Here is a 23,901-nt window from a genome sequence, read left to right on the forward strand (position 1 = left end):
TTATGATTTTATGTAAAGTGTCTTTGAGTATTCAGAAAAGCGCTCACAAATAAAAAAAATATTATTATTATTATTATTGACAACAGCAACAACGCTTATAATGATCGTGAAGTATTAATCCAGGAAAGACTCAAAGAGCGTTTCGAGAGGGTCCTACATTGGAAAGTTTGGGAAAACCTACACGTGCGAAGGGGTAACAATATCCCCGTGCAGATGGAAACAGATGGAGATTAGTCTACTTGCCGTATCCTGGCTCCTGACGAGCCAGGATATTGCACCTCGACGCCCACGGGCATGTATGTTGAACTTCTTTCACACCGTACGTAGCCAACCGTGCGAATCGGAGGTGCGGCGAAGGACAACAAACTAAACGCGAAAAGCAGCTCTGAGGAAATTAGTTTTCAATCTAGAAAGGGAGTCGTACATGTCCGCGTGATCCACCAACCCTGGCTTAGGGAGTGGCGGGACCTCCGGCGTGCGCCGTCGTGCCCGACTCTGCGGAATCGATGCCGGCGCGACGACTCTGATGATGACGGCGACGACAACACGACCCAGAAAAGTGGCCGTCTGTCGAAGCCGCACCCTGCCGTTTATTTTTTATTTTTTGCTGCACAAAAGCGACGCGATGGCCCCCAGCACTCCGAGTCCCGTCGCAGCCGCCGCGGCCGCTCGAGTGGCCTCGGCACTCAAGAGTCCCGCCGCGTGCCTCTCGTGGCACCGGCTCAATGTGTTCCCAATCACCGGGGGCCAGCAACTGCCATGCTGGCCTGATTGGCCGCCTTGTCCTTACAAGATTGAAGAGCGAAGCGAGATGAGTCGAGGTTGTCGCGCGTGTAAAGGGGGCACCGGGGGAGAGTGGAGGGACACGGGGCTTAAAGAGTCCAAGCCGCCGCCACGAGGAGCCTCTATTGGCGAATTTTTTTGCACGAGCATTTTATACGTTACGCATTTTGTATGTATCGTTTCAATTGCACTGTGGGTGTCAAGTCGCGAAACAAAGGAAGCCTTTGGAAGTATCGCAAAGTGGCGCAGAGAGAATGGCCCGCAGAAGTGGATATCAGAGAACTACCGCCGAGATCAAGTCAAGTGACCTCTTGTGCACACAGTCGGGGGGTGGCACTTACCCACACACTCTGCCACCAAGAGTAATGTTTAATATGTTTAAATTTCCGAGGTGGAAATTACCCCCATTAAGTGCTGAATCCAATTTCACGTTATGGGTTTTGTGTATGTGTGCAGTGTGAGACCATGAACCATAACTATACTTGAAATCCCGGCTTTAAAAGATGACGTAACCCAGGGAGCCCTTGCAAAAGAGGAAATGTTGTTTCCATGTGTCTCAGTGACTGGGTTTGATCCCAGGATTTCAGCAGTGCCGGCTCAGCGCTCAGACCTTTGCACCACTCAGTAACCTCCTCTTCTCCACCCAGTTACCTCCTCTGCACCACCCAGTAACCTCCTCTTCTCCACCCAGTAACCTCCTCTTCTCCACCCAGTTACCTCCTCTTCTCCACCCAGCTACCTCCTCTGCTTCACCCAGTTACCTCCTCTGCTCCACCCACTTACCTCCTCTGCACCACCAAAGCAGCGAAATTTGCGCTTGTGACCGGCATTGACGCAGCTCTCGTACGGAGGCGCCTGATTTTGTTTTCATCGCTTTTGCAGGTGGAGGCGTGGGGCTCGGCGTCGTTCCTCTTCGCGATCATGCCGCTGGGGCCCTGCGACCGCCGCGTGGCCTTCAGATTCAGTGAAAGCCGCGAAGCCGGGGCCACCCCCCGATGCGTCTGGCATCGCCTGTGCTCCATTGGCCTCCGAGCGAAGGTCGCGGGCGAACTCCTTGGGCTCCCGGGAATGGGATGAGCGAGGGGCGACGCGGCCGCGACTCCCTCGTACCGTCGGCTCGAGCGCCGCCGGCGATCGTCGACGCCGCCACCCCAGCGACGATGGCAGTGACGATGGCGGTGATGATGCCGGCGACGGTGAAGACGAAGTCTTCGCCCCCCCCACCGCTCGTTTGGTGCGGAGGGCCGCGCACGAAGACGCGTTCGGACGTTGCGCTGCGAAAAAAGCAATCGAGAGGAGCGATTTCGCAGGCCGTCAATGTTGTAAAAAATGATAATTTTTTTTGTTAAAATGTACGATATATTTTTTTTAATTTCTATGGTGGATGGTTTTTTTTACGCTCTCAATTGAAGTGCGGTTTTTTTTCTGGATCGGCTGCAGGAGTCGAGAATATTATTGAGCTCGTTAAGATTCCCCACGGAGTAATCCGTGGCAAACGCTGTCGAAACGAAACACTCGACACGTGGTTGGCCCTACCTGGCGACAACCGCGCTCGGATGACAAACGTCGCTGCGAAATTTCTCACCAAACAAACAAACGCACTGCGACATTTATTGCACAAATATGAAATGTCTGATCGAGTACAGGTGTTGATAACTCGGTGCTATTTAAATGCTTTAAAGTTTTATGATCGGTAAGATAACTTGTGTTGTTGTTGTGTCACTGCCAGTGGATGCTTACACTGCTAACAGATGCACGTACTTATCAGGATTGTTTAATGTCTTTTAATTATATTTTTCCTCAATCAATGACCAGGTTGCTGCTAATAGAAGGCCGTGTTATTGATCGTCGCAGTTGATTAAACATTTTCAAACTCCCCCCCGCCAAAAAAAACCCACAAACGATGCTGGCTGGAAAAAAAAACGTAAATGAAGAAAAACAACACAAACACATGTCAACGACGCTCGCTCGAATATTTTATTTTGCCATCGTCGGCACACGAGAGATAGGGGCCACCGCCTCCATGGGCAGTAGCTTGCCGAAGAACCAGAGCTCTCTCTCTCTCCTCGCTCGTGAAGTCGACCTGCCAAGTGGCCCATGCAACACACGGACAACAACAAAAAACTAACGGTGTCTCGTCCAAACCAGACGCAGAGAGGGCGTTGTGCGCTCACGCCAAGAGTCAAGGGATCGTGCGGACGGAGGCCAATGGTGTATTTGAGAAGAGTAGAGTCTTGGGTTACAAACGGGGTGCAGCTGCACTGTCGTCGTAAACAGCTTGGTTGAAGTGGGAGGAGGGGGTGTGTGGATGTCTCATGTAATAATTCCCTTTCATCTTTGTTTAAAAAAAAAACATTGGGCGAAGACCGCGGGGCCGGCCCAGGACACGTCGGTGGGACTACGTCGTTCGGCTGGCCTGGGAAAGCCTGGGAAAGCCTGGGAAAGCCTGGGAATTCCCCAGGAAGAGCTGGAGTCTGTCGCCAGGGAAAGGGAGGTGTGGACCGCCCTTACTCAACAAGCTGTCGCCGAGACCCTCACCAGGACAAGCGCTTTGAGAAATGAACGAACAATTCCCAATGGCACCCCTATCGGTGTTTTCGTCACCGTGTCATTGGTGCGCGTCTCCCGCAGGGCAAGAACTCTTCGTGCCGCGGGTGTCCCAGAGCTACCGCATGAGACGCCTTCAATCGACCCCTGCCTCCCCCACCATCGGGGGGGGGGGGGGGGCAGCACTTTGCTGCTCGCTCTGCGTACGAGTGGAACCGTTCGTCGTACGACAATCTAACTGATATTTATAATTCGCAGAACTCGAATTTAGGCAATTTAAGTGCAGAACCAAATGTAATATGATTTGTGTGTGTGTGTGTGTACAGTCATGATTGTTGAGAACCACCAGTTTAATCACAAGGTTGGTAACAGCCTGCAATCGAACCCAGGATCTCTGTGTTTTGCCAGCTCAACGCCCTAACTTCCAAGCCACCCGGCCTACTCAGCGTTTAGTAATGCCAATTACTCGCATAGCCGCAACCACCTCTGCGATAACCGGAGCCACCGACTCGTTTGACCCTCCCCATTTTTGCCGAGTAAGCTCATTCTAGTATATGTCACCCTGCACGACGCTGTCCGTGCTTGACTGCACAAATGGCTTTTATCGGCGTGTACTGGACTCCCAAGCCGAGAGGAGACGCGGCCTTGACAGGGAGACAATGTCACCGACGGAACGCGAGTGAACATTGTGATGTGGTGGGGTGGGGGGGTCTGTGGTACACCTGTGGGTCGGCGCAGAGCGATTTCACGCGCGCAGCATGGTTTTCGGAAGCTTCGTTACCCAGTTCCCATGAATTCGGGCAGACGAAACCCGCAGTAAATCAAATGGCACGCGAGCAACGCTCGAAATCACGAGGTGGCGGGCGGTCTCGTCTGTCCTCCTTCGCCTTGCGGAGATGACGCTGCACTTCGCACAGGTTACACGATCGGAGGGCAGCAGTTTAGGCATCCCTATACAGCGGTGTTCTTCACTTATTTTCAGAGGGGGGGGGGCACTTTCGCCGATGAGATATCATCATCGTGAGGGACGCCACACGTTTAAAACCATTGGCTTTGACAGCAGCACGATGATGATGATGATGGGGGGGGGGGGGGTTGGGGGTGTTGTCCCATTGTCGGAGACCGCACGTCAGGGGCCGCACTAAATGCCACCAGGGGCCGCCAGTGGCCCCTGGCAATGAAGAACCCTGAGTTAGACGATGAGAGAGCAGCAGTATGTACATGTATACATATCCACTGCAGTATACAGTCGGTGCATCTCATTGAGCACCTGGGGAGGATGGTTTATTTGAGAGTCGCCCTTCCACAGAGTTGGTGTCTCCGTGAGAGCATCACACCGGTCCGTTGCGCACAGTTGCACATCGAAGAAGGGAGTGGGAACTCAGCCGAGATGAGAGACTGCGTCCCGTGGACTCTCACCTCCACATTGGCTCTCTCGCCGATCGCTCCCACAGGTGTCGCTCGGTCCCACGCCTTGGTAGATCGTGTCCAGCAGACGCAGATCCGTGTCGGCGTCTTGTCCTAGGACTCCCGAACGGCTGAAATGAAGCGTATCCCACACCTCCGATTAGCACGGTTGGCTCTGTACGTTGCGAAAGAAGTGCAACGTACCTGTATACTGTGTATGTCATCCTTCTGTGTATTTCAAATTGGTGTGGTTCTATCCTACCCTCGGTGTGAGTGTACTTCAGTGAGGTGACGTGCAGTCTAACTAAAGCCTTTTCAGTCCTCTTCTGGAAAAATTGCCTTTGGGAATCTGTGCCCTCGTCTTGCATAAAAACGTGCATCCCGTTCCATTCACTGGACCAGGTGGCGTCTATTCAGTAGGCCACGTGGCTTCCGTTCAGTGGGCCACGTGGCGTTCCCTAATATTTCAAGCCTCACTCTCCTTGTCTAAGCGCCTCCCCATGTGGTAAGTACTCTCCACGCATAGGACTAACTCTCCCCGCTTAACGCTCCCCCAAAACACAGCAAAATACAATGATAATTCTACTTCCCACCCAGTCAAATTCTACACGCCGTTCGGGGAAGAAACGTCTCACCTTTGTTCCCACGTGTGCCACTGGACGGGAGGTCAAAGGCATCATCATCAGGCACGTCACACTGGGTGTTTTTTTTGTAGTCGAGGGAGGCGTGGGGGGGGTCCCACCTTCAGGAGGTAGGATGTGCGGGCGGCTTTAGTTGTCAATCGACCATGAAAAAGTAGTCGATTGCAATTATCAGTTGATCAGTCAGCCCAATCAACCCATTGCCCCAGCACTACATTGTTGCGTATCCCCTTGGCTCGAGGGATCTCTGTTTTTGACCCCAACTTGAGCCCTCTATCAATTGCTTTGTGGATACAAGCGAGCACCCCATAAAATGTGCACGCGCGTGTGTATGTGTGTGTGCACATGTAAAATAACCCGTGCAGACGCCAGTCTTTACCCACACGTTAATTTATTTTCATTGGCATTGTTCAAAGTCGTTAATACAGCTGTGCTCACAATGACAGGCATCAGGTGCTCACTGCAGCTTTACGCAAATGTTGTTGTTGTTTTCGGCCTGTAACTCCATCCCACACTGCCGTGTGCAAGGCCTCCCTCAATTTCCTTCCGTTCCTTTCATTAAAAACTCAACATTCGTCCATAACACCGCCTCAAAACGAAGGAAAAACATTAAATAAACGTCAGCGCTAACAATGTCTACAACTCTCCCGATTATAACTGCTTTTCACGCATGTTTTGAGGTTGTGTTTTTTGTTGTTGTACTTGGGCACCACTGCCAACGCAGCAACAGCAACAACATCAGAGCGTTCCCTTTCCTGAGCTACTCCATAACCGGTCGTGGCCTCCGCTGCTGCGCTCTCACTCCTGCCGTCTCCTACGCTTCGCTTCCCTCCTCTGGGTCTCCACCACTCTGTGAGTTCACTTGTGCGCAACTCTAACGCACGTGCGCCCCACTCAGCGATACGACGAACAACGGTGCCCCCGGGGCACAAGGCGAAAGGCTGTAATTTTATGAGTGCCGAGAGCTATCATTATTAGATCGTTACCGTGACCGTTTTCACAATGTGACGCGGAATGGCCGGGTGTGCGTTGGCGTTAGATTTTGACGGCAGTGTTCGAGTCCACACTCCGAGCGTTTGCTTTCGTATTTCACGACTCCCATCGGTGACGCATGCACCCTGTTCTGTTCACCCACCCAGGGCTCCCACGGTCAACCCATAGTCGCCTAACTCGTGTTCAACTCGGGCCACTGTCGCATGAAAGATAGGTCATCGCTGCCCGACAGGCAAAGTTGCAGCGAGTTTAACACGTAGGCTTTCGCGACCAATATTATTCAGCGAACACACGCAAAAAAACACCTTCGAATTGCACGGTTAGCTACGTACGGTGCGAAAGAAGTTCAACATACATACGACACACATTAATTCATTACTGCCAGAGGGGTGGGTGGTGGTGGGGGGGGAAATATGAGAGAGAGAAACACACAAGGTCGCGTCTTTTTTAATTGACACACGGCGCGATTGAGAGTGTGATAGAGAGAGAGGGGGAGCATAGCAAATAAAAAGACGATGCCAATAACAAATCATGAGCAGGTGTTGCGTGTCTCTTGAGCGGTTGGGGTCTGGGCACTAGACACGTTTTTTTTTTCATCTTGGCGGCGCTATTGGAAGCAGCGCGCCGCCGCTGCTGCCTCTGCTGCCGTTAGCACCGTGGACAGCTCCCGGCTGCCCGTCCCGCCTTAAGCTCGACCCAGCAGCAGCAGCCACGGCGGTGGCGGCGTCGGTGGCGGTGGTGGCGGTGGCGGCGGTGGTGGTGGCGGCTGGCAGGCGGGGGGAGAGCGGGGGAGGAGGCAGTCATTTTGTTTCATCCAACTTTCCTTCCTTCTCCACCACTCGTTCTTCATGATTTTTATATTCTCTTTCAGAATCCTAGTTTTTTTCTTTGAAAAGCCACTGCGCTTCTCGAACGCGTCAAGGTTAATAATAGCTCGTTCGCTGTGTACGTCCCAGTGCAATTACATACAGCACGCTGCGCTTCTATTTTTAAACATCGCGCCGAGCCTAGGAGCGTTCGCCAGATTTTTTTTATATTGTTGCTCTTGCCGAGTGCTGCCGAGCCAGAGCCTCCACCCCCACCTCGCCCCCCTCACGCGACCCCACCCCCCCCGCCGCACCATCACAAGTTGACGGTTCTCCCCGCGCCGATGCCGCCGAGTCGCGCCGGCGACGGCGGCGCCCGGCGCTCGCAGCGATGGTGACGACCCGACTTCGCCCATGGCTCTAAACCGGGAGAACTGCCTCGATCGCATTCTGCGATACCTCGGCTTGCGGCTACCGGGGTCGCGTCGCTCCAGCAGCCTCCTGTGCCTCTCGGGCCGCTCCGAGGACCGCCTCGACCAGGAAGGGAACCACCACCACCACCACCGCCGCCAGCAGCAGCAGCAGCAGCACCGCCACCATGAAGCGCACCGAGTCTCGCAGCCAGGGCACGGCGGCGGCGGCGAGGGTCGGGACGCGCACCCCTGGGCGAACCGCGTGCGGGACGCGCTGAGCGGAGATGCGATGTGGATGCGGCACGTCGCGGAGGCGATGCAGAGTCAGAACGCGCGCACCGTCACTCTGATCGCGGTCACGTTCGCCTATCTGCTGCTCGGCGCCCTGGTGTTCGAGGCGTTCGAGTCCAAGAACGAGGTGGAGGAGAGCGGCAAGCTGCAGGGCAGGGAGGACGCGCTGAGAAAGAAGTACAACATCAGCAAAGACGACTACCGCGACATGGAGAGGCTCGTGATCGAGTCCAAGCCGCACAAGGCTGGGGAGCAGTGGAGATTCTCGGGCTCGTTTTACTTTGCCATCACGGTCATCACGACCATCGGTGAGCGTGCCCCGGGTTCCTCCTGACAGTCGCGTGTGATCTTTGGGAGAGAGGTTGTTCGTGGGTGGGTGTGTGTGTGCATAGAGCGGTAGTGTAGTAGTTAGCGCGCTACGCTACAAAGCCGGCTGCCCAAGTTCGATTCCCGCTCACGGCCAACACCAGTAACGATGAGCTGAACCGGTCCTGGGCCTCCCCTACGTTGATTCAGCCTCAAATGTTTACACACCACACCAGAGTACCTGGTGTGGTGTGTAAACATCACAACTGAGGAGACAAAGGCGGCCGGGCGATGTGCTGGCCATCCACCCCTGGTTTACCGCGCCGGCCTTCATAGGTGCTCGCTAACAGTACTTGCCCCAACAGTATGTTACGGCTATAAGGGGGATCTTTGTCTTTGTGTATGGCTTGTTGTGGGGAGTGGGTAGTAGTCATCGCGATTCCCTACGAACCCGACCACCCGAAGTTCGATTCCCGGTCACGACCAATCACAGTGGCGATATATTTGAACCGGTCCTGGGTGTCCCCTAACCTGACTGAGCCTTAAACGAGTACCTGGTTGCGCAGTGTACCTGGTGTGGTGTGTAAACATCACCACTGGGGAGACAAAGGCGGCCGGCCGCGGTGCTGATCACGCACACACCCTGGCGTGCCTGTGCCGGCCTTCATACGTGTTTGCACGCTGCACTTTCCCCAACAGTTTGTGCAGGCTATTCGGATGATCTTTGTCTGTGTACATCATAGTTTTGTGTTGCGTGTGTTAAAGCATATGCAATCGTTATCATGCTCGTCGGCGTTGTTGTGTTTAGACGTAGGTGTGTGTTGGTTTTCTTAATCCAGCAACAATCTATGTAATTTTTACATTATTAATGATATTGATTTATTTCTCAAGATAAACCTTGCCGTGTCTCAAGACCCCCTTTTCGGGAGCGCTCTGTGTTTGGATGTTTGACCAGAGCATTCTTCAATTAACCGTAACGAGAGTAAGATGTGTCATTCATTCATCCAGGAAGCCTCGCTGAGACTCAAGACTTGTTTTTTTTAATTCTTTCATGAGCACCCTGTGGTGGGATGTTTGGTCATTCCCATTAAACGAGAGCTGCGTTTTGGGTGTGTGGAGCAAGCTGTGGGGTGCCCGGAGAAAAAAACCCGCCATAGCGAGTGGGTAACGCTCTCGCTTGCTCAACGGCAAAATGCGGTCAACGTGGGGTCTGAATGCGGCAATTGGTGGTGGTCTCGTGGCGTTCCAGAGTTTTCTCGTGAGTTCATTCGCTCGGCCTCGAGGGATTGGTGAAGCGGGGTCGGTGTGGGAGGGGGGGGGGGGGTCAGAAGCCTTACCGTTCAGACTCGCGTGCTCATGGAGCAATGTCCAGGCATGCAGCGTTAAAAAGTCTCGTGAACGCTGAACGTTTACATTTTGCGTTCGTCTTAATGTAACTTTTCAGATCATGGTTCACTCACCACGTGGGATGATCTAACAACAACAAAGACGTAATGTATGCGATGATCTTTACAGGAAATTGAGCATCTTAGCATCGTCTACGCATTGCGGTTAACGACTTAACGGTTAATATTAGGGAAAAAAGTTACCTGGGCTACAAACGATGATGATCGATTGATGATCGATGGTCGAGAATAAATGACGGAGTGAGAGCCAAGGAAAGGATCCGAGCAGATGGAGGGATGGTCAAGTTCGCTGATGTGTAGGTGCTGGGTGGATTATAAACATCGCAGATCGTAGAACGTGAAAGCAGTGGACTGATCGTGGCCGATGAGAAGTACTGTAAACATTCATAATACAGGTTTTTTTGGGTTAAATCGCGTAAATATAAATGTGTCGTTACACCCGCCACCACCCGACACAGCCAATTTATTAAGGTTTGTAACGTAAACAGAACATGCCAGTTCGTTACTAGTACAGCACTAGTGTATAGTGTGGTGTATAGCATAGTGTAGTATACTAGTACAGCACACCGGTTGTGTGTTGCAGAGCAAATACAAATCTGGTTGCCGCCTGATGATGCCGGTTGTGATTACTGGCGAAACGTCGTACTCAGATTATAAATGTTGTGGATTTGCTCTCCAACACACCGGTGTGCTGGACTAGTAACGAATTGGCCACGTTCTGTTTACGTGACAAACCTTACTAGTTGGCTGTGTCGCGTGGTGGCGGGTTTAACGACACATTTATATATTTACGCGATTTAATAAAAAAAAACTTACATTATGGATAATATTGGTTGCGAAAGCCTCCTACGTATTCAACGACGCTGTACGTTAATTATATACAATGGCCAAATCCTATTTATTATAGCTCACTAACGAGCAAATGGGGACGAAAATAAGTCCCCCCCCCCCTCCGAAAGTAAAATGTGAATAATAAACAAATAAATGTGCGGCAAAAGCACAGAACAACGAAAAAGATGATCACAGCGGAGGGTGGAGGGGGGAGGGATTTTAGTCGATCAAAGTCAAATCACGGCCGCGCCGTTTCACGTTCCATTCGCGGGTCGTCTTACGAGGAGGGAAGGAGGCAGGCGGCAAGGTCGAGAGGCCCACGGGAGTCGCGATCGCTTCTCGGCGGTCAACAGGGCCCTCGGTCCGTGAGCAGGGGGACGACTCGTAAGGTGTCATCCAAATTGAATCGTTTAACGGGAATTTGCCAAATTGTAGACTACCCCCCCCCCCCCCCACCACCACCACCACGCGTAGATTTGTCGCCGACAAATGTATGAAATAAAGAGTTATTATTTTAATCTGTTTTCATCAGCTATGCTTAGATATGGCGCTTAAGAAAGCGTTCATGTGTAGTAGAAAGAAAGTTAATCGTACTGCGTATAGGTGGAGCGGTGGCGCAGTGGATAGCGCACTTCCATATAAATCCGGGCACCCGAGATTGATTCCGGATCACGGCTAACATCAGTTGGCGAGTGATACCCGAACCGGTTCTGGGTTCAGCCCCTTTAATAAACCCACACTAACCAGCGTGGGGAAGTATGGCCAAAATAACCCCCCGTAATCGAGACGGCATTGGGAGGACTGTGTACAGCTGTGTGCTGTATTGACATCGAATTATTTGACGATGCTGCTACTGCTGCTCCTGCGTTGGCAGTGGCGCAACAGGCACAACCAACAACAACTCAACACATGTATCAATAAAGATGCGGGCCTTCAAAAGGAAAGATATACAATAGGCGACGTTTCGGCCAATGGCCCTTCCTCATAGCACATCGGCAATAAGTGTCCTCCCACATGTGAACACCCATGAATTGGCCGAGAACACCTTCACGGTATAGAGGAGCGCCAGAACTTGAGCAATCGTTGGTAGCTCCAACGCTGCTGCGTACGCACTCCTCTGCGGTTCCTCCTCGCCCACCCCCCCCCAACCTCCCCGAGTCGCTCGTCTCCTCTCCGCGAGAGGAGACGAGCGACTACTCTGTCACGGCGCGTTACGAGGTGACATTATTACGTACAATTAACTTTGAAATGACGTCGAAGTGTACGCTCCACATTCCGCACGCGGCAAACGCGATACGGGGGATGATTGGATCGGTTACAGCAGAGGCGGCGCAGGAGGGCAACTGCGCAATGAGCCCGGTTAGCCGAGTTAGCCTCCCGCCCGCGGCTAACATCAGTGGCGAGCGAGGTCTGAATTTGGCTCTGGTGCTGTGGCCTTCGCCCAACTGAGCAGCGTTGGTGAAGTATGGTCAAATCACCCTCCCCCGCTCCCGCCCCGCCCTCCTGGCCGACGCGAGCTTGGAGAGGCCTTCATCCAGCAGTGGATTGACAACGTTGCTGTAAATTCTTATTATTATTATGACTGTCACCGTGGTGATGGGTTCGTTGGATCGCGAGTTGCTGACGGCTTCGGGGGTAGGGGTGTGGGGGAGGATAGATCGCCGAGATTACAAAAGCAAAAAAAAATCATCTAGATTTGAAGCTTTCGTGACTGCAGGAATCCATACTCTCTGGTTCTCTCGGTAAAGTCACGTAGGTAGAAAATAATAATAAAAGAAAACAGGGCGTTTCGGCCGCTTTTTGTCGCGACCGAAACGTCGTGTTTTATTTTATTATTTTTTCTATCTACGTGACTTTACCGAAAGAACCAGAGAATACAAAAAGAATAACATCGAATAAGGTGCGGCGATGAAGCGGACAAGAAATCCGCATAAAAGCAATCGCGCTGCACCTGCTGGCAAGTCGAGAATACTGCAAAAAAAAACACAAAATCGGTGTCCATTAATAAAACTCCCCGCGGGCGTCATCGGCTGGGGCAGGTTTATCATCCCTCGATTTGATCGCATGGCAATGGACAAGTCGCAGAATACGCCAATCAAATATCAGGTGACCGTAGTTCTGAACGTGTAAACCAGACTAGGATATCTGTGCAGTGTGTGGTGCGTGGTTGGTGGGCTGCGTTGACGGCGTGCCAAGTCGCGGTTGTAAACGCTGAGTGCGGGGAACACATCGACCGTGTTGAGCGTGCGCACATGTGTCTCTGTGTTGCCAGAGCGTCTGGCGTGTGTGGTGTGTGTGTCTGTGTGGTTTGTGTCTATTTGGGGTTTCGCTGTGGTATGTGACTGCGGGTCATGTGGCCGTGATACGCAGCTGACAGGAACGTGTTGGTGGTGTGTACATCTGGGGTGATGTGTGGCATTGTATTGTTGTGTGGCTGTGTGTCTCCATGTGGTGTGTACCTGTGTGGGGCGCGCGTGTGTGTGTGACATGTGCCTGTGGCATGTTCCTGTGTGGCTTTGTGTGCCATGTGATTGTCTTTGATGTGGCTGTGTTGGTGTCTTGCTCTGTTGGCGGTGTGCGTCCACGCGGAACATGTCGTTGCGGTGTGCGCCTCTTTGTCGAGGTGTGGCTGCATTGGCGCATCGCTGCGCTGCGTGGCTCTGTGTTGGCAGTGTGCGGGCCTGCTGTGAATTCACAGTGACACTCACAGGACCGGCCCGGCACTGCATCTCGGCCCGAGTGCAATTGGCAGCCCAGAGCGGACCTGCAACCGCACAGACACTCTCCCTCGAACCCTCGTATTCACAGAGGGACATCACCCGAATTCCCAGCTGCTTCTAGGGTGGCCGCTGCTACCCGTTCTGGCTTCTTTTGTTTGTTTATTTGTTGCTCTCACGACAGTCCCTCTTGTCCGAGGCATCATCCGTCCTGGCCTGCGGATGCTGACATCCGCCAACGCGTGTCCGCGTGTCCCTCCCCCCCCCCCCTCTGTTGTTTTGTTTTCCCCCCACCCCCGAGGCTACGGACACTCGGCGCCCAACACGAACAAGGGCAAGGTGTTCTGCATGTGCTACGCGCTCCTGGGCATCCCGCTCACGCTCGTCATGTTCCAGAGCCTCGGCGAGCGCATGAACACCTACGTGAAGCGCCTGCTGCGGAGGCTCAAGAAGTGCGCGGGCCTCAAGAACACCGAGGTGTCGACGCGCAACATGGTCACCGTGGGGCTGCTGTCGTGCGCCGGCACCCTCTGCATCGGCGCCGCCGCCTTCTGCCACCTGGAGAACTGGCTCTTCTTCGACGCCTTCTACTTCTGCTTCATCACGCTCACCACCATCGGCCTGGGCGACTTCGTGGCGCTGCAGAAGGACAACGCGCTCCAGGACGACCACCTGTACGTGGCCTTCAGCTTCATGTACATCCTCGTGGGGCTCACGGTCATCGGCGCCTTCCTCAACCTCGTGGTGCTGCGATACCTGACGGTGAGCGGCGAGGACGAGGAGGTGGCGGTCTCGGGCGGCGAGGAGAGGGAGTCTCTGCGGCCGGGCAAGGGGGGCGTCCTCCTGCGCCTGCACGGAGGGTCCACGGACAGCCCCGACCTGCAGTCCGTGTGCTCGTGCATCTGCTACGGACACCGCGAACGACAACAACAACAACAGCAGCACGAGCAGCAGCAGCAGCAGCCTCGGCCGCGCTTTTTAGACGGTTGTCGCTCCAAGGCGGACGCGAGCGGCGGCCTCGTGTGCGGCTCGCTGTCCTACCAGCTGGAGGAGATCTCCCCGAGCAAGCTGACCGGCAGGCTCCACTCGTCGGGACTCAGCTCCGCGTCGGGACTGCACAGCTCGTGGCGGGACAGTGGGAGGTTTTCCCGCAGGAGCTCCATGTAGTGCCCCCCACCCACACACACCTCTTACACGTGCCATCGACAACGAGCAATGGTTGTGCCTCCCTGATCTCGTCTGTACTGGACGGAAGGTGGACACCGCTCACTGGTCGGCGAGCGCCGTTTCGCCAGTCACTCGTGTCGAGGGAGGCAACGCGGTGCGCAGGAAGCTTTCGTTAAATGCCACCGGGACGGTGTCTTTCGGTGCTTGGACCCGCGAGGAGGAATAATGCGCGGCCGAGCAGGAGGTCGCGTCGAGGCGGTTCAGGCAGATGCGAGGTCGCGACCCGCATTGGGGATCCGCAACATCAAGGCAACGCGCCTACCGTGAACATGGGGACGCAACCGCGGTGCTAATGGTGAGCCCACCCGAACTTGCGATCCCAGAGATCGCCGGGTCGATCTCCCCGGGTAGAAACAACGACGCAGGTTGAGTAAACCTCCTCCACCTCTGTCGCACGTGCACGTCATATAAACAATGGGAGTGCCGGCAAGCGAGTGAATGGTTCAGGGCGCGCGTGGAGGGGTAAAGTGTGGGCAACTCCCACGTCTTCCCAAACACCTGGCCGGCAATGAAGGGCAGGTCGAGTGGGAGGGGGGGGGGTACCTTCCGCCAGCAATGGCGTGAACGAGGAATTGCAGGGCTGCGCCATTAATTTCACACCTCCCACGCCAGCAATGGCGTGAACGAGGAATTGCAGGGCTGCGCCTTTAACTTCACACCTCCCATTAGAGACACTGCAGAGAGCGGTTCGAGAGTCAGGGACATCTCTAGCCGAAGCTTCACTGTTAGAAGTCTAAGTCATCGTTTTTTTTTTGCTGAAAAAAAAACGTGGCACCATTCTGGCATCAAAATTTGCCACTGAAAGCGCCATCGCATTAATACTCAACTATAAAAAGATATATATCTATCCACTGCCAGATGAAGGCCTCCACACGCCGTGCCGGTCACGGGAATTGTTTGGCCATACTTCACCACGTTTGTCAGTGGGAGTCAGTCAAATGAGAGGGAGGGTGCAGGTCCAGTTGAGATGTCACAGGCCAACTGATGTTAGCTGTGGCCGGGAATGGAACTCAAGGGGGGGCGGGCAGATTCGTAGCGCACTGTGCTAACCATTGCACCACCGCTCCACCCCCACCACGTTGTTGTAAAGGGATGGGTGCTGTGAGGGGGGTGAATGACATTCGCTGTCATTTGTGTAGCGAAGCAGGCGTCTCAACCCACAATCTTCCTGCTGCCCCATTCTACAGCTCAATTGTTCCGTGCTTACCAATAATTTCCGCTCTAATGTAAAATACAATTAATCTTCAGTGGGGGTGGGGGGGGGGGGACTGGACGATTTTTATGACTATTTGGGGGGAATGGGGGTGGTTGGAGGGGGCATGTGATGCACAGGGCAGGTCCAGGTGGATGCGCGTGCACATGGACTGATGCTGCCCCACGTGCACGCGCGCTGCTCCCCAGTGCTCAGGTAAACTCCTCGTTCCTGCCTTGAAACCAGCCCCATCACCTCTCCCTGGCCCTGCCCCGCAGCTACCACCAGGAGTACCCCTTTCACTACTTCCGCTATCACTACCCCTATCACTATCATTACTGCCCCTTTCACTACCCCAACCCCTATGACTACCGCTATCACTACCCCTATCAGTACTACCCCTATCACTACCCCTATCACTACTACTCCTATCACTACTACTCCTATCACTACCACTACCCCTATCACTACTACCCCTACCCCTTTCACTACCCCTATCACTACAACTACCCCTATCATGACTACCCCTACCCCTTTCACTACCCCTATCACTACCCCTATCACTACTACCCCTATCACTACCCCAACTCCTATCACTACTACCCCTTTCACTACTCCAACCCCTATCACTACTACCCCTATCACTACCCCTATCACTACCCCTAACCCATCCCCTATCTCTACTACCCCCATCACTACCGCAACCCCTATCACTACTACCCCTATTACTACTACCCTATCACTACCCCTAACATAACCCGTACCCCAACCCCTATCACTACTACCGCTGTCACTACCCCTATCACTATCCCTAACCTAACCTAACCCGTACCCCAACCCCTATCACTACTACCGCTGTCACTACCCCTATCACTACTACCCTATCACTACCCCTATCACTACCCCTAACCCAACCCCTATCACTACTACCCCTATCACTACTACCCTATCACTACCCCTATCACTACCCCTAACCCAACCCCTATCACTACTACCCCCATCACTACCCCTATCACTATCCCTAACCTAACCCGTACCCCAACCCCTATCACTACTACCGCTGTCACTACCCCTATCACTATCCTCACCGCTTCCCTCTACCACGAACCCCTCCTCCCACCTGTTCTCTTGTCACCATCAACTGCACTCTCCCACAATCATCTCACGTATAGTTTGACGATTGCTGCAAAGCGCATTGTATTAAAGCGCAATAGACATCTCGACACGATTAGACGAGAAGGAGCGCTCGCGATGCCAGTTCCCTATCCACAGAGGAAGCGCTTCACACCTTCGCAACACGAAGCGTCGCTCTGGGCTGCTTTGTTGGATGTTAGCCGAGAGCTGGGCTGTAATGCGATTGTTAAAGTAATCGATTGCTCTACCGATTATCGATTGATTGTGAAAAAAATGTGAAAAAAGTCTCAATTCTGTTCCTGCATGTGCCGCTGGACGGGAGGTGAGCAACGGGGCTTGGTGACGTCTTCGGACGTCGCCAGCCGCGTTACGCTGGGCGTGGCCTATAGGGGAGGGGGGTTTCCAGCCTTCGGGCTACAAGATGTGGGAGCGGCCGTCCGTTTTTTTTTTAATTGACCACTAAAAATTGGCAATTACAATCTTCTGTCAATGTCTCGACGTAGCCCAGTAAAGGTCCCAGCTCCGATGAGCTCTGTCCTTGTCATCATTACCGTCTCATGCAGAGTGCGCACGATGCATTCGCGTGACCGTCACCCCCCAAACATATCGAAGCTTCTTTTAATAATTAAGGTTTTTGGGGTTAGTTCGCGTAAGTGTATATGTGCCGTAACCCTCCACCACCCGACACAGCCAATCAGTACGGGATTTGTCACGTAAACAAAACGCACCAAGGAGTTATAACTTCAGCCCACCGGTGCGTTGGAGAGTAAATCCACAACATTTACAATGCGCCTTAATGCGGGTGCTGCCACGGCTTGCAAATGACGCACATGACCGAGATCCAACAAGGGTTGCACATTTACTGCCTCTTGCAGGATCGCCGGTGAATCAATGGACACGTAAACACACGGAACGTTGGGCCGACGTTGCATCAACGTTCATCCGACGGTTCCAACCACGTGCCAACGTTGGCCCAACGTTAAATGTTTACAGGGGTATACAGCCCACACTTTGGAGGCTGGGGGCGGGGGCTGGGGGAGTCCCACGAACGAATGTTTCTCAGCGGTTATTGTTCGGTGACACAAGCTCACGGTGTGTCCTGCAAGGTCTTTGTTGTGTTTGTGTAGTGTAGCGGTGAGCGCCGCGCTGCACGACACGAACCCGGCGACCCGAGTTCGATTGCCGCTCACCGCCAGCACCAGTGACGATTATCTGATTCGGTCCTGGGCCTCCCCTAGGTCGACTCGGCTTCGAATGAGTACCTCGTGCTGTGCGTAAACATCGCCACGAGGGAGACAAAGGCTGCCCGGCGTGGTGCTGGCCACCCAGCTTCTCGTGTGCCATGCCGGCCTTCATAGGTGCTCGCTAACAGAACTTGACCCAACATTCTGTTAAGGCTATACGGGGGATCTTTGTGTGTTTGTTTGCTTGTTTTCGTTGCGTGGGGGATCCCCAGAGCGTCCTATGGAGTGCTCCTGCCAACACCCATATGGTAATCCAGCAACATTTGTTCACAATCCTTACTCTGGACCGGCTTCACAATTCCGCGTCTCATCAGCAGAGTCAGGCTTGTCAAATAAACTCCGCTCGATGCTATTGGCCTGAAACGCCAGCAGGTTGGAGCACAGACAGGGTCCATTTCGTCATGGATTTGAGGAGTTCAATTGAAGCACAGTGAGACTGCATCTACACAGCTACTGGATACTGACTCGCTACCGAATCTACTGTTTGTCCACGCTACTATTATATATATTTTTTTAAGGACACACATCGTTATTTGACGAATGTGTTGCGTAGTCGTCGTTCATTGTGCTTGTATGCCAACGCAACAGCCGCAGCATCAGCAGATAATCCGTGCGTTCCGTCGTCAGCTTTCATTCAGCATCACAAATCTCGTTTCCAAACATTCTGGAGAGGTGTCCGGACCCCCAGTTGCTTGCCTCCCCCCGCCCCCCATCCTTGAAGGAAACAAATACGACGGAGAAAGAGCAACAAGAAGTCTCACCCATCCCCGAGACCCAGCACTCGTTCCACGTGTCTGTTGTAGAGAGAGAGAGACGTGTCATGACTGCCCTCTGGTGGCGACGGTGGTGGTGGTGGTGTTGCCGATGAACTGAAATTGATTACAGCTAGAAGGCCTAAATGTTGAGTTACCCAGTAAACTTGCCAGCCAACGTTGGCTCAACGTTGGTCCAACGCTGAACCAATGTTGAGCTAATGTTGGGGCAACGTTGAGCCAACGTTAAGCCAGCGATGGGCCAACGTTGAGCGAGCGTTGAACTAACGTTGGGCCAACGTTGAGTCAACGTTGGCATGTTTACTGGGTAGGCTAATACAAAAAACTAAAAGTAATAATTATCGTCGTTGTAGAGAATACAAATAACCACATAAATAACCAATGTCTCTTTCAATATATCCGTCTCTCTACAGTAAAAAGTAAATACAAGTTGCATTGCGACTGATGGGTTTAATAAATACTCGCATTCTTTACGTGTTTAGACGGATTATTTTTCTCCTTATTGATTTGACAATTTAAAAACCCGGTCATCAGAAATCGTCGTTTTCAAATACAATTCTCATCAGGGCCCCCATGGTGTAAAACAAATCCAGTGTCCAACTCTCAGTATCTAATTTGTCTCTCTCTCTCTCTCTGTCTACTGGCCTCTCTCTATGTATGTACTATGAGGAAGGGCCATTGTCGGAAACGTCGCCCGTTTTATAAAATGTGTTTTTTCCCTCTTAAGGACACACACAGATACACACAGTGTTATGTTGACGAATGTGCTGAGTATTTGTGGCTACGGTATTTAGTGCGTCCCATGTAGAAGGGGAGGAGAGGGATCCCAGAGGTAGGGGGGGGTCCCTGGTATTCCGTGGGGTTGTGGGGGCGGTGTGAGTTACCACTAACCTCGGCCGTGAGCCGTTAGGGAGTGAGGGTTATTTGTGTGTTTTGTGCCAGACTAATATGGTCACGCACCTACCCGAATATAAGACGCAGACCCCCCTCCCCACCCCTCTCCCCACTCCTCTCCCCACTCCCTCCCTCTCCAATGTTTTCTTTAAAATAAAAAGGAAATAAATGTCCGTCTTATAATCCGGCGAACGCGGTGTTAGCACCGCCACGGCGCAGTGAAGGCCGCGGCCGTGGAGCCCTCTGGCGGGCGGGGAGCGGTGGCGCAGTGGTTAGCGCACTGCGCCACGATCTCTCCCGACGACTCGAGTTCACATTCCCGTTCACTGCCAATGTCAGTGGCGAATTGCTGAACCGGATTCTGCGCCTCGCCTAGGTCGACTCGTCCTCGAATGAGTACCTGGTGCAGTGTGTAGCACTGGAGAGACAAAGGCGGCCGGGCGTGTTTCAGGCCACACCCACCCTCTCGTGTGCCGTGCCGGCCTTAAAAGGTGATCGCAAACAGCACTTTGCCCCAAGAGTCTTTTAAAGTCTATACGGGGGATCTTTGTCTTTGTATACGCCCAAAGATCTGACTACAAAGTTTGAGTTAACTATCCATGAATGCTTGTCAGTGGCGAGTCGTAGCTTTAGTTGTAACATGGGTCTCCACTATGTCAACTCGGCCTTAAATGAGCACCAGCATGGTGCAGTGTGGCAACATCGGCAACGGAGAGACGACGCGAAGCATTCTGCAGCCCCTCGGGTTGCCACCTGTCCTGTCATCTTATTTTTAAAAAAATGTTTGCCAAACTAAGTGGAAATTTGATTTAACGTGAATGTTTTTCGTTTAGTCTTTGTACGATTGTGACGGGGCCGAGACCGTCAATTCTCTACACCCGAGAAGCCGCTTTGACAATGCGTGGCTGAAACATGGATTAGAACCCAGGTATTCAGCAGCTTTGGTGTTATTGAGTGATCGGGTAATTGCTCTCCCAATGTTACCGGAAACAATATTAATCCGTATCCGCCCTTCTCTTTGGCGGCTTCTTTTCCCCGATGTCTGCTCCCCCAACCACACGATTAATACCTCTCGCGATGCTGTCGGTTGCTGGCCGCTTGGCGCGTCGGGCCTTTGAGGCTGTGCTCAGCCTCAACCCTAGCCCCGTCGAGCCCACCCCTCTCTCTCTATGGCGAGTGTCACCGCAAGGGCTTCACGCCCTTGATGATCGCGCTCGCAACTTGTGCACAGAGTGAACACGTTAGGCCAAGTTCGCATGGCATCACCCGTAATACCGGTACTATAATAATGGAGATGATATTCGTAATAATAATCATGGTAATGACGATTTCACGTCATTTTCTTCAGAAAGTCTCATTGAGATTGAGGTCAATTTTTTTGTCCACGAGGGGATAAATATCCATTTGCATATATGGCCAATTGCATATATGTAGATAAATGGCAAATTGCATATATGGGGATATATGGCCAATTCAATTGGAATTCTTGCTTTGCATGTCAAATAGGATTTTTTTATAACGAGTACCCGGAGAAAACCCACGCATGGACAATAAAACAATAATACTCATCAACAGTCCACATCCGGCAGGCTCACGAACCCAACTCGCCGTCCCTTGGCCACCCCATTGAGGGATTTGGGAGTTTCGCAGAGCTCTGCATGGTCCACCAACCCTTGCCTCCAAAGTGCTAGAACGCAGGCGTTGGGGCCGCCGCGAACCAGGGTCGACTCCTGGTGGAGTCTTTTGTTGTCTCCTGCCCGAGGGCTTCAATTTATTCACTGAATAATTACCGCGTGGCTCGTTAGACCGGAACGGTGGACACATTGATGAAGTCACAACCATTCTCGTCGGAGATGCGGGTAAGGGCACACACAAAAAAGCTGTTCTAAAAGAAACGAGCTTTCAATCTGCATGATTGAAAAGTGCATAACCCCGCCGGCTTCCTTATATATCGGAGGGTAGAGTGTTCCAGACGGCACTTGGAAAGCGCATTCGAAATCGTGCGATTCAGTGGCCGTCTCTGTTTGATAGTTGTCCTGGCTCCGGGTGAAATGAAGCTTGAAGCCCTGTCGTGTTACCCCCGTTACCCCCCTCACCAAACCCCCTAGAGCGAAACGTCGGACATTGTGGCGAGCAAAACACGGCACGTCCCGAACACAAATCGCAGAGATGAGAAAACTACAACTTGTTGTTTGTTTTGTTTTCGTTTGTAAACTTGACTAATGTTCCTTGAAATTGGAGAAGCATACGCGTATATAATGCATGTGTCAATGCCTTTCTTTTTTATCTTGTGTAGAATATAAATTGGTGACTCAAAAGACAAAAAGTTGTTTCATTACGTAAACATTAAATTGCATTTTAGTTGTCCGGCCTCGTTGAGCAGTGATTTCCAGCGAACGAAATTTACGCTGCTGCCAACCTTAACATGATTTTGATTCGAATATTTTGTTTAATTCACTGCCAAATAGCAGTCTTTGGCTCAATCCCCTTCCATGTCTGTGTGATCATGAGCCTCCTTGATTTCTCTGTGTGCCCCCGATCCCAGCTCACACACAGCATCTTCACGCAGGGCATCTTCACTCACAGCATCTTCACTCACAGCATCTTCACTTACAGCATCTTCACCCACAGCATCTTCACTTACAGCATCACCACACACAGCATCTTCACTTACATCATCTTCACTTACAGCATCACCACACACAGCATCTTCACTTATAGCATCACCACACACAGCATCTTCACTTACAGCATCTTCACTTACAGCATCATCACGCACAGCATCTTCACTTACAGCATCTTCACTTACAGCATCTTCACTTACAGCATCACCACACACAGAATCTTCACTTACAGCATCTTCACTTACAGCATCTTCACTTACAGCATCATCACTCACAGCATCTTCACTCACAGCATCTTCACTTACAGCATCTTCACGCACAGCATCATCACGCACAGCATCACCACACACACAGCATCACCACACACACACACATCAACACACAGCATCATCTTCACTCACAACATCACCACACACATCTTCACTCACAGCATCACCACACACAGCATCACCACACACACACACATGAACACACAGCATCATCTTCACTCACAGCATCACCACACACAACATCTTCACTCACAGCATCACCACACACAGCATCATCTTCACACACAGCATCGTCATCAATGCTCTCACCTCTGCCATTGCGCCCGATCTCCATTTGCTCCATTTTCCGATTCGTTCAACCCTGCCCTCCACCTGGGCCTTCTCTAGACCCTCCTCCCCACTCTTTTTTTCCAGGTGTAGGTGTATATATTTATGTTTGTTCGAACTACTTTTCCCCCCAAACCACCTTTTCCTCGAATACCCATCACTTGATTATTCGACCAAAAAGAATTGAAAAAAAAAACCATCATTTATTAAAATTGGAAACCCAGTGTCTGTCAAAGTTAGTGTTCAATGTAATACAAACTAAGATTAGGGTTTACCCTTTCTTGCAATAACACAGGTTTAAAGATGTTCAAACACCAAATGACACCTTTTGCAAGGAACCCAGTCTGCATTAACCACATGTACTTGTGGTGAACATGCAAACAAACGTGCTCTGATAATAATCTCTGCATTGTCCTTGAAACTGATGGGCCTACACCAGAGACAGCCTTCTTCGTGGCCCAGTCTCACCACCAGTGTGTCAGACCAGAGAACGCCAAAAGGCGACCAGTACAAAGACAATGCCACACGTAGCAGGACATGTATAGCTCGGGGTGCTCCTTCTTTGCGCCGTCGTTTAAACGCCTGAATGAATCTGTGTCGGAAAACTTATACGGTACCATTTCTACACGGTTACACGCAACGTCTTAAACCCGCATGCATGGTGTTCATGAAACTATATTACCCACGTGTATGTTTTATGTTTGTTGTTTGAGTGATGTTGGTGGTGTGTGTGTGCGCGCGCGTGTTGAGTGTGTTGCAAATTGCACATTAGTGCCAGTGGCATCGTGTTAAAGAAGCCTGGCTTTGTGATTTTACGAGAAGCTGCTGTGGAACTTCTGAAATGCGGAGGAGTCAAATCTTAAGAATGTATTGGGCAGCACCGCTTTAGCGTGAGGTCTGCGACAGCCGTAGGAGCGGGGACTGCATAAAGCAAACAGCAATGTACCACTCCCTGCTCTATTTTGTACAATGGGATTTGGTTGGGATTGAGGTTTGAATCTGGGGGGAGGTGGGGCGGTTGTGACTCCTGTGTATGTAACTTTACTGCCACAAGGAGAACGAGGCATCAACTCCTC

At 52.1% G+C, this 23,901-nt stretch overlaps 2 protein-coding genes across 2 annotated transcripts in view; both read left to right on the forward strand.

Annotated features, from left to right (window-relative positions):
• LOC116946628 (trafficking protein particle complex subunit 9-like) overlaps nt 1-4,387 on the forward strand; it is a 108,885-nt gene extending 104,498 nt beyond the window's left edge. The window contains exon 22 of the mRNA XM_076070017.1: nt 1,666-4,387. Coding sequence (XP_075926132.1) covers nt 1,666-1,860 — 195 coding nt within the window. The 3' untranslated portion in view covers nt 1,861-4,387. The remainder of the gene's footprint in view (nt 1-1,665) is intronic.
• Nucleotides 4,388-4,430: 43 nt separating this feature from the next.
• KCNK9 (potassium two pore domain channel subfamily K member 9) lies at nt 4,431-15,616 on the forward strand. The gene is made up of 2 exons (XM_032961727.2): nt 4,431-8,189; nt 13,443-15,616. The coding sequence occupies exons 1-2, from the start codon at nt 7,592-7,594 to the stop codon at nt 14,306-14,308; spliced, it is 1,464 nt and encodes a 487-aa protein (XP_032817618.2). The 5' UTR covers nt 4,431-7,591; the 3' UTR covers nt 14,309-15,616.
• The last annotated feature ends 8,285 nt before the right edge of the window (nt 15,617-23,901 follow it).

This window comes from Petromyzon marinus, chromosome 27, assembly GCF_048934315.1.
Source record: "Petromyzon marinus isolate PM22_M1 ecotype Great Lakes invasive population chromosome 27, UKy_Petmar_22M1.pri1.0, whole genome shotgun sequence".
NCBI classification, from domain to species: Eukaryota; Metazoa; Chordata; class Hyperoartia; order Petromyzontiformes; family Petromyzontidae; genus Petromyzon; species Petromyzon marinus.